Below are 15,660 nucleotides of genomic sequence, written 5' to 3'. Positions count from 1 at the left end.
AGTGGTCAATAATCTTAACGATTGCATCGACACATCAAAATACATTTTGTCGCAAAACTAACATCTAACACTTGATACGTGGTTGCCCAACGGTCAACAAACTAAGCATAGAATTATATAGCACCATCAACGTTTGTGGTTGACAAGTGCACATTGGCAGGTTGCTACCTGCACCATTTTATGGTCTATGTGTTCTCAGCTCTTTCGAATGTGACATCTAGATGGCAGCTACTAGGCTTTACACTCCAAAACCTGGATACTGAAAATGTGGGATGAGATATTTTTGAATTTAGTAAAATACTCCCACCTCGTGGTCCTTACCATTTTGTATACTGTGCTCGTGTTTTCTATTTTGACACATGGCATCCCCTACAGCAGGGGTGTCAAACTAATTTTTGTCGCGGGCCACATTGTAGATACGGTTATCCTCAGAGGCCCATTATGATTGTAAAACCATATCAATGTTTAATCGCCTCATCATATTATGACATATAGACAACAAATTGATGGATGGATAGTTTTGAAATTAGAAGTCAAGGATAATGGTTTGCTTAACTATTGTTCACGTAACTGTAATAGGGGTTTGGAGGCAAAACATGCTTACAATAGTTCATTACTATTCATTACATATGAATATTATACAAAAATTTGCAACAGATTTGAGCAAGAATCATGAAAGTTGACACACATGATCTGCTTTCGCGGGCCACATAAAATTATGTGGCGGGCCGGATCTGGCCCCCCGGGCCTTGAGTTTGACACCAGTGCCCTCCAGGTTTAAAAAAGAAAATACAAAATGAGAAGGTAAATACAAAAACACAGTTAAAGTTCAGATTCATCATCTTATGCGGTGCGATATGTTTATCCGCTCGTGCGCAAGTGAAATTTAGTCCTGGCAGACATCTTCCAAGGCCAGCAGGGAGTCGGGTGACTTCTCACGCTCACACTGTCACTGGCATGTGCACCGTCAAGAAGGCCGGCGGTGCTTCTTCAACACATGGCCAGACATGGGTCAGTATACATGACTCAGTACATATGCACATAAACATAACTACGTACAGATATATAGCACTTTTCAAATGTCATGGGGATACAAAAGGAAAGGGCAACGACAGTAAAGTACAGTAAACTCCTGGAAAGTTAGAAAAAAATTGCACCTGCCACCAGTTTTGCCAAGCAACACAAAATTTTGGTCGTACTTTGATAAACTCATATCAAATACTTTGATTACGTACTAATTAACACAGTATGCTTGTTTTATTGCAGGCTTCAAAAACATACATTAACTTCTTTTCCTCCCCAAACATGTCAAAACACCACCATTAAGCTGACAGTAAAAAAACTAAATTAATTCAAAAAAAATAAGAATGTAAAAACAGCGACATTAAAAACAGTCACCACATTTTTAAATGGGATATTCACATTAGATACTATGGCTCATAATACAGCTAAATATAGAAGAGCTGATAAGGAAGTACAAGGGGTCGTCGGTTTAGTGTTCCGTTCCTATGGCAGCAACCTTCCGGTGCAGCGGGAATGACATATTATTCGTCACTGTGCGCTTTGCTCGTAACGTAGAAAGAGTGTGTTGGGGATGTCGTACACACCACACCCCCACTATTAAGTTGAAAATTTGAAAAAAATTCTAGAAAGGGTTAGGAAGTGGCGGCACGTTAGACGACTGGTTAGAGCGTCCGCCTCACAGTTCTGTGGACCGTGGTTCAATCCCCGGCCCCGCCTCTGTGGAGTTTGCATGTTCTTCCCGTGCCTGTGTGGGTTTTCGCCGGGCACTCCGGTTTCCTCCAACATCCCAAAAACATGCATGGTAGGTTAATTGAAGACTCTAAATTGTCCGTAGGTGTGAATGTGAGTACAAATGGTTGTTTGTATGTATGTGCCCTGCGATTGGCTGGCAACCAGTTCAGGGTGTACCCCGCCTCTTGCCCGATGATAGCTGGGATGGGCTCCAGCACGCCCGCGACCCTAGTGAGGAGAAGCGGCTCACAAAATGGATGGATGGATGGGTTAGGAAGTTGAAATTAGAACAGCTGGCACTGAACTAAGATAAAAGCACTGTGGGAATTGTGCATACCCAGAGTATGCACAATTCCCACAGCTAAACATCAAACAGCTGATAATGAAGAACTGGAGGACTTGATGAAACAAGGATATTGATGTCACATGTAATGAAAAATCAAAAACTTGTTTTTTAGTTTAGTTTTTAATCAGAAATGAGCAAAAGCACAGTGATGAGTCTGCACAAATATCAGGAAAAAAGAGTGACCAGGGTTGTTGTGGTTATCAGTTCTCCAGAAAAGCCACGTAGTCGGTAAGTCTGGCCAACTGTTGCTCGTTGGGAACCGACGAAACGGGGGGAGGATCTGCGCAGAGGACAGCAGAGAGACAAAGGGTCTATGTTTTACATCTCTCTGATTTTAACTGCCCACTATGGCTCCCACATTTCAACGCAGGTGTCAACATCTGCATATGCTCTCACGCCACCCGTGTCTTGCTAACGACCGAGTTGACTTGCGCAACGTTGCATCGCTTTTTGTTCAATCCCAACCAGGGAGATTTTTTTACTGGATAGAGTAAGACAACTCCTTCATACCAGTGGCACATAAGAAGGAAGGTTGGGGAGCGAGCTTGTTTCAAGTTGAACATGTGTGCAGCAGATGTCTTTTTTTTCATTGGTTAACAGAAATAAAGACATGTGACGGCACTAAAAAATAAGGGGTGAGAAGGAAAGGATCTACTCACTCGACATCTTTACTTCCTCTTCTTTCCTCTCTCCCCTTCTCACCATCCACGGAGTGTGCTACTTAGCCTTTTTCTCTTTGTCTTTCTCTCCCTTCCCATTGGCTGATGCTCTCTGATTCTGGAGGCGTGCATTCCCATGCATCTACTTGTAATCGGCGGTGCTGTTGGAGCGGATCAATATCGTCGCTACTGCTGTCATCATGGGAGTATATTATTGCTGTTTATGTGGCTGTTATTATCCCCATTGTTCTCTCGTCCCTCCCGAGCTGCTCAAACCCTCTACCCTGTCTTCTCTCGCCATCTACCCTCTGTGCCTCTGTCTCTTCATCTCAAGCCAACCGGCCGAGGCAGACAGTCGCCCAACAGAATCTGGGTTTGTTCAAGGTTTCTTCCTTAGACGGAGTTTTTCCTTACCTCTGTCGCCAATTGCTTGCTCATATGGTTCAGTTGGTTTCTTATATCCACATATATATATATATATCTGTCTATTATGTATGAGGTATTTGGTTCTTGACCTGCGCAATATATAAAGTGTCTTGAGACAACTTCTGTTGTGAACTGCATAAAAATAAAATTGACTGGACTACCAGTCAAAGGTTTAGTGACACTTCTCCATTCAATAGCATGGGAACGTGTATTTTGAAACGTTTGACTGGTAGTGTGTATTTAATGTTACTGTAAGCCACTGCAATATTGTACACAGTCTGAACATTAACACTGCAGCTAAATAAAATAAATATTCACTTAAATAACGATTCAATTTAAATGTAATGCTAATTTAAGTCAAATAAAAATTGTACAGTCATAAAGTTGAAAAACAAACAGTTCTTAAAGATTAAATGCAAATGTATTATACTAAAAAGATAAATACAACTGAACTGTACTTGGGAAGTGATTCTTTCACAGACCACTAGAGAGAGCCTGCGTACCACTAGTGGTACTAGCACTACACTGAGAACCACTGGTGTAAGGAGGGGTGAAAATGTTGACCATTTCAAACCTGCAATAGTGCCACCTACCTGGCTTTTTAGGCATCACCATTCTGGTCGTGGGATCTGCCTGCCAGCCCTGATTCACCACACCTTCAGTCAAAGAGAAGCAGTCAAGTAAAAAAACAACACCCACCACATTTTTGTACAACGGCATCATTTTAAAGCTTAAATAACTCTTCCTTGGCGCTTGTGTCGCGACTTACCTTTTACGGCCTCTTCCACCGAGTAGCCCACAAAGGCAGCGAAATCTTCGGCAGTAATGGAGGTGTACGCCTGTGCCACGAGTCTGTATGCCCTTTGACGCGTACTCTCTGGGAAGCAAAACAAAGAGCGATGACTTCATGGGCAAAAGTGTCTGGCAACCTAACTTATATAAATCGTAGAGATAATGAAAAGGTTCAATCAAATCAAGACAACTTAATTGTATTGGCAACAATAGTATTGACACTAATATTTCCATTACACAGGAAAATTAGACAATTTGGATTTCTTTAACACGGTGTTTTTCAATGTCATTCTTCATGTCCCGTCCCCCACACTGACAGTGCTTTTGGTTTTTCAGTGTAATTTAATTTTCTAATTTCAATTTCCCTTTTTTGACTTTCAAGTCAGTGGTTCAGCATGTATTATCTGATCACGTGATTGCGCTTCAAGTCTTCGAGAAAGGGAGACGAGTGGTCCCCGTTTTTCCCTGCCATTTTAAAGGTCCCGTATTTTGGCTATTTAGACCTTCATAGAGTGACTCTCTAACATGGACTTCGTATAAAAGTGTTAATTTCATCTATATATTTTTTTAAAACACCTTAGTTTTGTCATATGAGTGTCCAGAAAAGGCCCCTCTTACAGCTACTTCTGTTTGACCCAGTTTTGTATCCACTTTGTCCATATTTGGCTGAGAACGCCACCTTTCCCCTGATTGGTTGCCTCCGTGTACAATACTCACTTGTGAGAGCACGCATGTTTGTTATGTTGACAGCGTTGGCTCTGGAGCAGAAAGGGAAGGCTTCGCTCGTGAATTAGATAAGATGGAGAAATTCGAATGACATGATTTCAGGCCTCTCGGCAGAAAAACACCTGGGACTCAGGAATGCATGGACCATTTTAATTCCTATTTACTGAGACACCTTAGAGAGAATGTAACATCCCACATACCAGAAAAAGTTGGTTTGGCAAAATACAGGACCTTTAAGTCTCTAATGCCGAGGTGTCACACTGATATGTTAATGGTTAATGGTGCAAATTCCAGCTCTATTGTTACGCATCGAATGCGCCAATTTGCCGCAGTGTGAAATCTGCGACAATAAGATGGGTGGCTATGTCAGTGTGACAGTGACAATTGCTCTTGACAAACGGTCATGTTCAGTGAGTGTCAAGCCTTAAACTTCACATGCTGGGTGTGCTCACTTTTCAAAGCCTTGAAACGCGTTTACGTGCTCCGAGCCCCTCTCTTACATGCCAAAACACTGTCATCAAGTTGAAAGTTAAAAACCGGGACATTGACATTGAAAAATGTCTATCCAACCATTTTCTCTATCACTTATTCTCATTAGGGAAGCCAATCAATTGCAGGGCACAAATAGGCAAACAACCATTCAGGCCTATTGACAATTTAGAGTCTTCAATGAATCTAACGTGCATCTTTTTTTTAACGTGGAAGGATGCTACCATACCCTCGGGCTAAAGGAAAGTCGCAGCTGAGAATCGAACCACAAACCTCAAAATTGTGAGGTAGATTGATTGAAATTGAAAACCGTTCTGCCACGTTGAAAAACAGCAACACAGAAACAATAGTAGCAAGTGTTGTCACTATAAAAAGATGGGACATGAAGAAGACTGACATAATGATATAAAAAGATCAAGATTAAACATTCTACTTTTTAAATATGTGCTTCAGTGTCAAACCTTTCCTAAAAGGCTAACATTTATGCTCAATGCCATAACTTAATGGCAATCTTCTGGCTGCACAGGTTTATGCCTGCAGTTACACTAACAATCTGGGTCAGGCAAAGTCTTTATCAACTAGCAATGGCTGGAGAGTCTCAAATGTCAAAGCTGCCCAAAATATTCTTCCTTCAGCCTGACCTGGTGCTGTTGTTTGGAATATGAGTTAAGTGTGAAGGGGGCCAGGGGACAAAATGCACTTGGTGCACCGCTGCCTCTAGCAGCTCTCACATTAATGCCTCGGGGTTGCGGCCCTGCATTTTTTATATCCTAGCAACCTAGTCTATGTGTATCAACACCCCCACTTGTGTCGACCGCGGCGGCCAGCATTCATGACAATAACGTGGTCGGATAAGAAAAGACAGCTGGAAGGAGACGTCAGAAGATTTGACAAGACTGTTGTTCCCATACTCCAATCCAGCGAGCTTCCTGTCTACACAAACTCTCTCTCTCTCTCTCTCTCTCTCTCTCTCACATGCTGTAGAAACTTGATGAGTTTTTAATCATGGTGTCAATTAGTATTTGCTGTAAGGTAACCGAACATCGTGCTTATGATATAATGTCTCATTTTTTAACGTGGTTCTGTTAAAAGTGAAAAATCACACTTTTTAACCTCAAACTATGTAAATACAATACTATGGCGGCATAGTACAGAAATTGGTACGTAATTCGGAATGTGCCGTAGTCTCACAAGCTCATGGTAACGCACAAGTCATAATTACAGTAAATATTTGCATGAAATATACTTTCAGGTCATAATTCTAAAACTAATAAATGGAAAAACAGTAAGCACTGCAGTAACTGCAGATTAACTCAGATTCAAATCCAGCCTAGCCTGTTCTCCCGGTGCCTGTGTGAGTTTTCTCCAGGGTCTCCGGTTTCCTCCCACATCCCAAAAAATGCATGGTAGATTAATTGAAGACTCTCGATTGCCCATAGGTGTGAATGTGAGTGGGAATGGTTGTTTCTCTGTGTGTGCCCTGCGATTGACTGGTTCAGGGTGCACCCTGCCTCTCGCCCAGAGTCAGCCAGGATAGGCTCCATGCTGCCCAGGACCCTAGTGAGGATAAGTGGTACGTAAAATGGATGGATGGATAACTTAAAACTGGTGACAGTGGAATTTGCTGAAATGCATATTGGCAAGCCACAATGCCTCTGGGAGAATATTTTTGTGATGATTGTGCATTTTTCTATCATTGACAGAGGGGTACAAACACTTTTGTCCATGTGTGTATAAAGGAAAAAAAGAAAAGTAAGGCTAGCAGAAGAAGTTATCTTTTTTTTTCTTTTTTAGAAATTGAATATTATTTTCAGATTAATTTTTTTTTTTTTTAAACAGGTCATTTCGACCAGAAACATGACAGGAGGGTTATTAATGGAAGTGCCACTGATGTAACCATTTTGAGGCTGCACATTGGAAACCGAGTGATCAACAAAGCCAAGCAGGTCATCTCAAGGGGCTTTCTGTAACCCAGTCCCGAAGCAGATATATATTTTTATCGCGATCTCGCGACCCCGGGGTGATGACGAGGGCGGCAACTGTATCAGTCCAGAGTAGGGCTGAAGCGTGCTGAGAAAAGATGTCTAAGTTGGAGGAGCTGTGTTTTATCGAGAGGTGGTGGGAGGGGGAAACAGGACCTGCCCTGTCCTTCTCTGGCAGTCTATTCTAGGGCAGCTATCACTTCTCACCCTCTCACCTCTTAAAAATAGCCCCCGCTTTTCACCGGCAAAGGCAAAGCAGGCAGGACATAGCTATGCTTTTATTTTTAAATGCAGCCTAAATCTATGTAAGAGCACTCCGGACACATTCTGATCGAAACACTTCAAAAGAACAATGGACGCTTCTCGAATTAGTGGCTCTGAATACAAACCTTAGAGCTAACAATAAAGATGGTTCACAATTTAATGTCATGCAGCTTTATTTGGGGTTCCATTCAAGTCCAAGTAAGTCAACCAAGACAAAGTGAGAAATAGCAAAACATCTAGAACCATATGCTACAATTTGAACAAAATCAACATCTTAGACATTCGTTACTTTAAACTTGACATCTCCTCTTAACACCAACATTCAAGTGGTTCAGAAGTACAAAAGTATAAAAAGGAAAGTTATGTATTCAACTTGGTAAATATTGCACCGAAAGTACTGGCAAGTGACGCTATCCCACATCCCCCCATAACTTATTATCAATAACATCCACAAATCCCTGCCATACTCTTGTCAGAACATCTTCCCAAGTACATAAGTCCAGCATCACTTCATTTTCCATTATTCCTCCTCTTCCTCCTCCGCATCATCAAAATCATCGTCGTCGTCTGAGCCAAAGTCCATTTTTGCCAGCACCGCCACAACGTGCTCTGTTGACACGGCGAAATGATCCATCTTCTCGAAACCCGGCTCGGGCCGCTCCTCACCCATGGAGCCTCTGGCCGCATCTTTGGTTTGCGTGATGAGGCCTTTGGCCGACACCAGAAACTCGGCGGCGCCGCTCTGCTCCAGTGCCCTTACGGCCGAATCGGTGAGGTCGGTGCTGGCTTGGAGTCGCTCGCCATAACGTTGGGACATCGCCCGAAGCGTGGCCACCTTCTCGTCTTGCTCTTTACCGATTTGCTCCAGGAGGATGGTCTTTCGCTCTTCCAGGATGGCATACAGCAGGTCGAAGCGCTCGGCTAGGCCTTGTTTAGCGCGCTGCGCGTTTTCCTGTACGGCACGGCAAGCGTCTTCCATCTGGATGAGCAGAGACTGAAGGCGTCCGTTGCTGGCCACCAGGCTGTCAATGGCATTGCTCAGTTCACCCTTTTGGGCCTGGTAGACACTCTCTAAAGGCGCCACCTCGCAGTCTTTATGCTGCCCAAACACTTTGCACATGGAGCATGTCGGGGTCTGGCAGGTTTTGCAGTAGATGTTGATTCTCTCGTCTTCATGCTCCTGGCACTTGGGCTCTTTGGACTCTTTAGGCTTCAGGGAGGTTTCAGTGTTGCTGTTGCCGCTCAATTCTTGCTGCTGCTTGTAGATGTCGATGATGTTCTCCACCAACAGGTTCCGCTGGAGCCCGTGGACACCATGACGGTCCAGCACCACCTCGAACCTGCACGTGGGGCAGCGGAAGACGCCGCCGGAAAAGCGGTACGGGTTGCGTGAGTCGTAGAGGTCGCTGGCGCAGCTGCGGCACAGGTTGTGTTGGCAGGGCAGGATGACCACAGGCTTGGTGAACATGTCCAGGCAGATGGGGCAGCTCAGTTGCTTCTCCAGGCTGTCCATGGGACTTGGAGGGCGAACCAAGGATCCGGTCCTCTGGAGATCCATGATAGAAAATAAATGTCCAACTTCTTTGTTGGTCAGTTGGGAAAAGTTTTTGTAACAAAGAAGACACTACGCTCTGTTATCCTTGGTGTGTGCTACTACCGGGTCATTTATAGATCTACTCTGGCTGATGAACTCGCGGCGCTGTCCTTTATACCGCCCCCCTCACAGCTGGTGACATTTGAGCTAACAAACCAAAGCACACATTCCTGCCTGCTTGCTTGCTGGCCCGGGGAACTTTTCACAGAAATGCCCCCCCCCACCCAACCATTGCAGCATGTGTCACATGTCCCAATTGGCTGTGTGCGACATCCAAAGTGAGAGGTGGACATGGTGGACGGATGGAGAAATAAACAGGGTGCATGTGACTGATGTAGAAGGGAGCCAAACAAACAACCGTGTACAAGGTGTAAAACAGATGCTTTCATAAGGCTGTTTGTTGTTTGTTACGCCCCTATGTGAACTGGAAACAAACACAATTTCTAAACTACGTTTCCTATTTTTGTCCAATTAGCATGAGCTATTAACAATACTTTTTTAATAAAAAAATAGGTTTGTTCAAGTAGACATGTACAAGGGCTTTTCGCACACCGTGAGACACGGCCGAACATGACTGAAGTGGACAATTGCGAAAAAAAGTTACAGTTACTGACTAGGGGGGCCACGATTAGTCGACTATTCACGACAACGAGATCAAAATTGACAATTCATTTAATAGTCAATGTTGTTGTTTTATTTTTTTAAGCTTTGATTTCGCAAGAAAGTGCCAGAATCCTCCCGCTACCTCGCATGTTGTTTGCCTTACTGGCTTCTGCCACTGTGACGCACATACGCCGTAGAAGTTATCCAGGCATGTCTATGACGCACATGCGCTGTAGTAATCACCCAGGTTAGCCATGACATTCCCGCAAGATCTACGGCTCATCCGAGTTAGCAACAGCGTTCGAAAATTTGAGCATTTCACCCAAAATACTGAAGAGGTAAGCGATTCAAAAACCACGAGACAGAACTGGCAGCACAACAGTGATAAACAAGCATCTAAGCTGTTAGCTGCTATTTGGCTAGTTAGTTGATAATATTAGCTTCAATGGCTGTGAACTAAGTGCTTAACGCTGAAAATGTTAACATTAACTTAAGGCTAACAATGATTTATTCAAACTTAGCACACAGGTTATGTGTTGATGTAATGTTAAAACCACATGTATGAATAGAAGCTCGATACGGTGTAGCATCTTACTAACATGACTATGTGGCAGCCATTTTGGAAGGGGCAACGTTCCTATCAAAAGCAATGCATGAACATTGAAAATAAATCAGAACTTGCTCATTTCTCAAGGTTTACCTTTTTGTCAATGTCAAAGCCTGTGCTATTAATACAGAACATTTAAAAATAAGAGCCCCCCCCAAAAAAATAATGTTGCCTATGAAAGATTATTCCTAGTTCCCAATATGATTTTACATAATTGTGCATTGCTTCTGGTTCAATTTTAAAGTGGACTAAACATTTACAGGTAAAACTGTTCAAGGCCAGAGTATCACCTTCATTTTAATTTGGACTATCATATATAGACATGTCAGGTATGCCGGTTCAAGCAGCAAAGTTTATTGGAAGTTGAATTTCGCATTACCAGATAATCATCGTAAATAAGAAACTGTTCATTATGTTCAACATGGCATTTCCGTGTTTTTGAGCAAGCATGTCTCAGCCATATGAATAAAGTCTATAAGTATACATATGTTGTGTTTTACAATACTTAACTAAGTTTCTATTTTTCAAATGTAACTGTGATGGATGAAATAGCAAAGCTAGCATTCATTGTCGCCAGCGATGATCGCCGCGGCCATTTCAATTCAAATGAATAGGAGCAAACCCTAACCAGATCGAAATTAAATAGAAAAACAGTGATGGAAGGGGACCTTTAATTTACACAGTATTTTTTTTTACAGTATTAAAAATTTAACCAACAGTGACAAAAATAATAAAAACAATATCTTTACATTGTATTTATATAGCACCATTAAAGGGGACACAAGGATGCTAAACAGAATTTGAAAGGATAAAGCAAAATGGATGGATACGTCTGCAGTTTGTACAAAATTAAATACAGATTATGAAAAAAATTAATGAGTGACTAATAGTTGCACTAAAAATAGAATGGATATTTAGTATTTGCCCATGGTTAAACATGCAGCAGTTCAAATTAAACCATGAAATTTTAAAGAAACTAAATGTAATAGGAGGGTTAAAACCACTTTGTTTACTCGTAATTCCAGTCTTTCAGTTTACATCTGTCAAAGCATCCATCGAGGAATTATCATCCTGCCATTTCCACGAAGTGTCTTGTGGCAAACTGTACGTCTACACACCTCTGGCACATCAACACGAGGCGGCACCGTAAACATGACGGAGATGCTATTATTAAAACACTTGCACAAGTGAACGTCACCTGATGCAAACCTTCCCAAGTATATATAATTATACTGTATGCGTATGTAAAACTAACAAAGGACCAAAAAAATCCTGTCAGTTTGTGCTCAGTCTGTTTGTGAAATTAAGCTAGTGTTGCTGTTTAAAGCGGGAATCATATAACTGTTTATTTCCGAATACAACTTGGCTTCCAAGTTGGCTTGAAGTAGTGTTTAATTGGTGCCCCCTGCTGACGGATACGATCATGTATTTCAAAAACACACAAGGGGTCTCTATGGAAAGTCAAAAATGTCCTTGGCTTTATGCCAGCTTTCCTTAACCTTTGTTGGAACATGTCATCAGGTCAAGCAAAGATGAAAAAGTGCTTTCTTTCGAAAAGAGGAAAGGAAAACACTGTTTGAAAATAAATCGACTCAACTTTCCGAGCGTTTTCGCATAGTCTGTAAACCTCCTTGGTGGTGTGTTAATTTAAAAATGTTGCTGCTGTAAAAGATTGTGGGTAATATATCTCCTTTCCTTTCATAAAGGTTGGTCAGGAGTAACCTTTGCTAAAGATGGCTTAAAGGCTGCATCTAGGCACCTTTCGAACAACCCATCCTTCTCGTACTTCCGGGTCATCTCGCTAGGACAGGAAAAGAAAGTTCCTTAGCAAAAATGAGACTGAAGAGGCCCAAGGTTTTAAACGGGTCAGCTCTACTGAGGGCAGCACAGTGTAGGCATGTGGGTAGCACATCTGCGACGGAATGAAACGTTCTAGACTCAAGTCTCAGCTCAGGCGTCTCTTTGTCGAGTTTGCATGTTCTCCTCGAGCGTACATAAATATATTGACAATCGACACATTGTCCCACTACCACTCTGTAAGACTTACCTTGAAGGGCCTCCATTACCGGAAGGATATTTTCTGACCACTGGTAAGCCGCAATAGATGTGTAGATCCCAGGGAAATCTCGCTGCCAAATGTGCTGGCCAACTGTCCAAATTGCTGCTAATTCAGGATTTGCCTGTGTGCAACAAAGAAAATGCTACTTAGAATCTCATCACTATTGGAACTAGAACTATCAACATAAAGGACATAAAGGTTTGGAGAGTTCCGTACTTCATCCATCCATCCATCCATCCATCCATTTTCTGACCCGCTTATCCTCACAAGGGTCGCGGGAGTGCTGGAGCCAATCCCAGCCATCATCAGGCAGGAGGCGGGTTACACCCTGAACTGGTTGCCAGCCAATCGCAGGGCACATACAAACAAACAACCATTCGCACTCACAGGCACACCTACGGGCAATTTAGAGTTGTCAATTAACCTACCATGCATGTTTTGGGGTGTGGGAGGAAACCGGAGTGCCCGGAGAAAACCCACCCAGGCACGGGGAGAACATGCAAACTCCACACAGGCGGGGTCGGGGATTGAACCCCGGACCTCAGAACTGTAAGGAAGACGCTCTCACCAGTCGTCCACCGTGCCGCTCCATATTTCATGTTGATCACACTTTGAAATTTGGTCATTTTTTATATATTTATTTATTTTACAACGGTGGTAGTTATAACTGCATTTATGATTCACTTATGTGGAATAATAAATGAACACCAGAAGTTCTGTTTCTTCTTTAGGAGATACCAGGCAAGAATCATGACCAGTAGTAATAACATTTTTTGTTTGCCTATTTTTGTTTTTGTTTTGTTTGTATGAGACACTTACACAACATACATTAAAAAAGGATGGGGAGTATAACTCTTACCGCTTTTATTGCTTGGGGAATCCGCTTCCAGAGATACCTGGCATTATTCCTACAGAAATTACATGGACACACGTCAGAAAGCAAAGTTCGCTGTATCTTTTTTTTTTGGGGGTGGGTGACACAGGTAACTTACATATCATTATGTAGTAAATAGAGTGCCAGAAGCTGAGCATACACTTGAGGGGTCGCAATGCCTCCTGGTGCCTGTGGGAACATAACAATAATATACATTATTATTATTATTATTACTACTATGTATAATACAGTAGGGATGTCCCGATCACATTTTTTTGCACCCGAGTCCGTGCTAAAAATCAAGTGATCGACCCCGATTTTTGATCATGTGATGGGATCGTGTCATCCCTATAATAACGCTGCTACTTCCCACCCATGTTAGCTAACTATAGACCCATCTCAAAGCTTCCCTTCATAGCCAATACTGTCAAGTGTTTTTTTAATCAACTCAATAATTTTTTGAACTTAAATTGACTTTTTGACGAATTTCAATCAGGTTTCCGACCTCATCACATAACAGAATCAGGTGTCAGTTCTTGTCGGATCTCAGTGCGGTGTTTGATACAGTTGATCATAACATACCGTTGAACAGGTTGGAAACTTGGGTAGGACTCAATGGAACAGTGATTAAAGGGTTCAGGTACTACTTGTAGGAAAGGAGTTAATTCATGAACATTGGAAGTTTTCAATCTGACTGAATGGCAACGACGTATGGGGTCCCTCAGGGGTCAGTTCTTGGACTGCTTTAGTTCTGCTTCTATATACTGGATGGGTCACATTCTTCAGAACTTTAATATTGACTATCACAAAACAACCAAAGACTAGGAAAGACACCTTGGTGTGCTGATAGATTCCAGTCTGACGTTCAGCAGTCATATCAAATCAATCACTTAAACAGCCTTCTATCATCTGAAGCACATATCGAGAGTGAAGGGTTGCATGGTCCAAGCAGACCAGGAAAAGCTCATCACTGCCTGGAATAAGCTGCCAATGGTTTTTAAATCCAGATTAAAAAGTATTCTTTTTTTCATTATTAATTTAATTTCTATTAGTAATTTTTGTAAACTGTCTTTTACTTACTGTACTTTGTTTTTAAATGTATTTTCCTCTTTGTTTGTAAATGCCTTTAACCGTTAAGCACGTTGGCTTACCTTGTTTATCAAATGCGCTATATAAATAAATGAGCGGCACGGTGGACGACTGGTTAGAGCGTCAGCCTCACAGTTCTGAGGACCCGGGTTCAATCCCCGGCCCCGCCTGTGTGGAGTTTGCATGTTCTCCCCGTGCCTGCGTGGGGTTTCTCCGGGCACTCCGGTTTCCTCCCACATCCCAAAAACATGCATTGATTGGAGACTCTAAATTGCCCGTAGGTGTGAACGTGAGTGCGCATGGTTGTTTGTTTGTATGTGCCCTCCAATTGGCTGGCAACCAGTTCAGGGTGTACCCCGCCTCCTGCCCGATGACAGCTGGGATAGGCTCCAGCACGCCCGCGACCCTAGTGAGGAGAAGCGGCTCAGAAAATGGATGGATGGATATTGATCTCTTTGCACTGGTATCACTCTATTTTGATAAGAACGTTAGCATCGATGTTGTGGATGTTTGGATCCGCCCACCATTACGATGCGATTTGTCATCGAGCTGGCGAACTCCTGCTAACACACAAGAAATGACAGTGGGGGGGATTGAAACTATGTCAGTTTGCCTCAGCTATTCGGGCGCTGGTCGCTTTGCTTTATAACCCCAGACCAGGTCCCTAGTCTTCGGAACTAAAGCTAAAACACCAGCACTGAAGAAAAACCGCACAGAAATTGAAGCCCTTTTTTGTAACATACCTCGAGCTCTTGAGTTTCACACTGCTCCAGTAGTTTGTCAAAATTTTCTTCCATCATCACAGCACAAGGCATGATGAGAAGAGGAGAAATGTGTTGTTGATGATGACGTCGTCTGTCTCTTCTTCTACTCCTATATCTTCTTCTTCTTCTTTGTCTTGCTGGGAGTTACGACGTAACTGGCGCTTTTCTGCCCTCATCAGTCCATTGTTCTCATTGCAGCCCGTTATTGACAACGTTTTAGATTTACTTACTTACTTACTTACTTACAAAGAAATCATTCATCACAGCACAGAGTTATTTTTTGGGGAATAACAAAGCAAAGGAAACATATCCTGGAGTTTTTCCACATTTTGCTTAAGAATGTATTAATGCATTTATCATTTTTCTGTTCACATATAGTATTCGAAGACATTTTCCTCTTATCCTTATATCTATATAATTATTATAATTATTATTTTATATAATATTTTTAGTTAGCCCCGGACCGACAAGAACAGTTTTGTTGCATATTGAATTGTTAATGAAGTCTTTTCTTTGTTTAATAATGAATTACATTTTAAATTTCATTATACATATACAATAATAATGATCATTATTGTTTTATGTGCGTATGTTATTGTACAATTTCCGTATAAGTGACACCAAAAAACAA

The 15,660-nt window shown here is 42.2% G+C and overlaps 2 protein-coding genes across 4 annotated transcripts; both read right to left on the bottom strand.

The window, feature by feature from the left end:
* Positions 1-1,242: 1,242 nt before the first annotated feature.
* cops8 (COP9 signalosome subunit 8) lies at positions 1,243-15,167 on the bottom strand. Of its 3 annotated transcripts, XM_061792562.1 has the most exons (8): positions 15,009-15,167; positions 13,295-13,365; positions 13,162-13,210; positions 12,291-12,423; positions 3,956-4,063; positions 3,780-3,842; positions 2,761-2,921; positions 1,243-2,381 (listed from the first exon to the last, which is right to left on the bottom strand). In XM_061792562.1, exons 1-7 carry the CDS (start codon positions 15,078-15,080, stop codon positions 2,800-2,802), a joined length of 618 nt encoding a protein of 205 aa, XP_061648546.1. In that variant the 5' UTR covers positions 15,081-15,167; the 3' UTR covers positions 1,243-2,381; positions 2,761-2,799. The 3 variants fall into 3 exon arrangements, with proteins under 3 accessions (XP_061648546.1, XP_061648547.1, XP_061648548.1); XM_061792563.1 differs by lacking the exon at positions 2,761-2,921; XM_061792564.1 differs by lacking the exon at positions 1,243-2,381 and having other exon boundaries at positions 2,777-2,949.
* On the bottom strand, positions 7,595-9,151 carry trim63b (tripartite motif containing 63b). The gene has a single exon (XM_061792561.1). It carries the CDS (start codon positions 8,995-8,997, stop codon positions 7,960-7,962), a length of 1,038 nt encoding a protein of 345 aa, XP_061648545.1. The 5' UTR covers positions 8,998-9,151; the 3' UTR covers positions 7,595-7,959.
* Positions 15,168-15,660: the final 493 nt, after the last annotated feature.

The sequence above is a fragment of the Phyllopteryx taeniolatus genome, chromosome 12, assembly GCF_024500385.1.
Source record: "Phyllopteryx taeniolatus isolate TA_2022b chromosome 12, UOR_Ptae_1.2, whole genome shotgun sequence".
NCBI lineage: Eukaryota > Metazoa > Chordata > Actinopteri > Syngnathiformes > Syngnathidae > Phyllopteryx > Phyllopteryx taeniolatus.
Note: the sequence above shows the minus strand (reverse complement) of the source record. Positions and strands in the feature narration are given on the sequence as shown.

Bases quoted from the DNA above. Each gene is read 5' to 3' on its own strand.
- cops8 (XM_061792562.1), bottom strand. From the start codon at position 15,080: ATGCCTTGTGCTGTGATGATGGAAGAAAATTTTGACAAACTACTGGAG. The intron at 13,211-13,294 runs GTAAGTTACCTG...TAATTTCTGTAG, and splicing joins TATTTACTACATAATGATAT to GAATAATGCCAGGTATCTCT. The intron at 3,843-3,955 runs GTAAGTCGCGAC...CTTTGACTGAAG, and splicing joins GGTGGAAGAGGCCGTAAAAG to GTGTGGTGAATCAGGGCTGG.
- trim63b (XM_061792561.1), bottom strand. From the start codon at position 8,997: ATGGATCTCCAGAGGACCGGATCCTTGGTTCGCCCTCCAAGTCCCATG.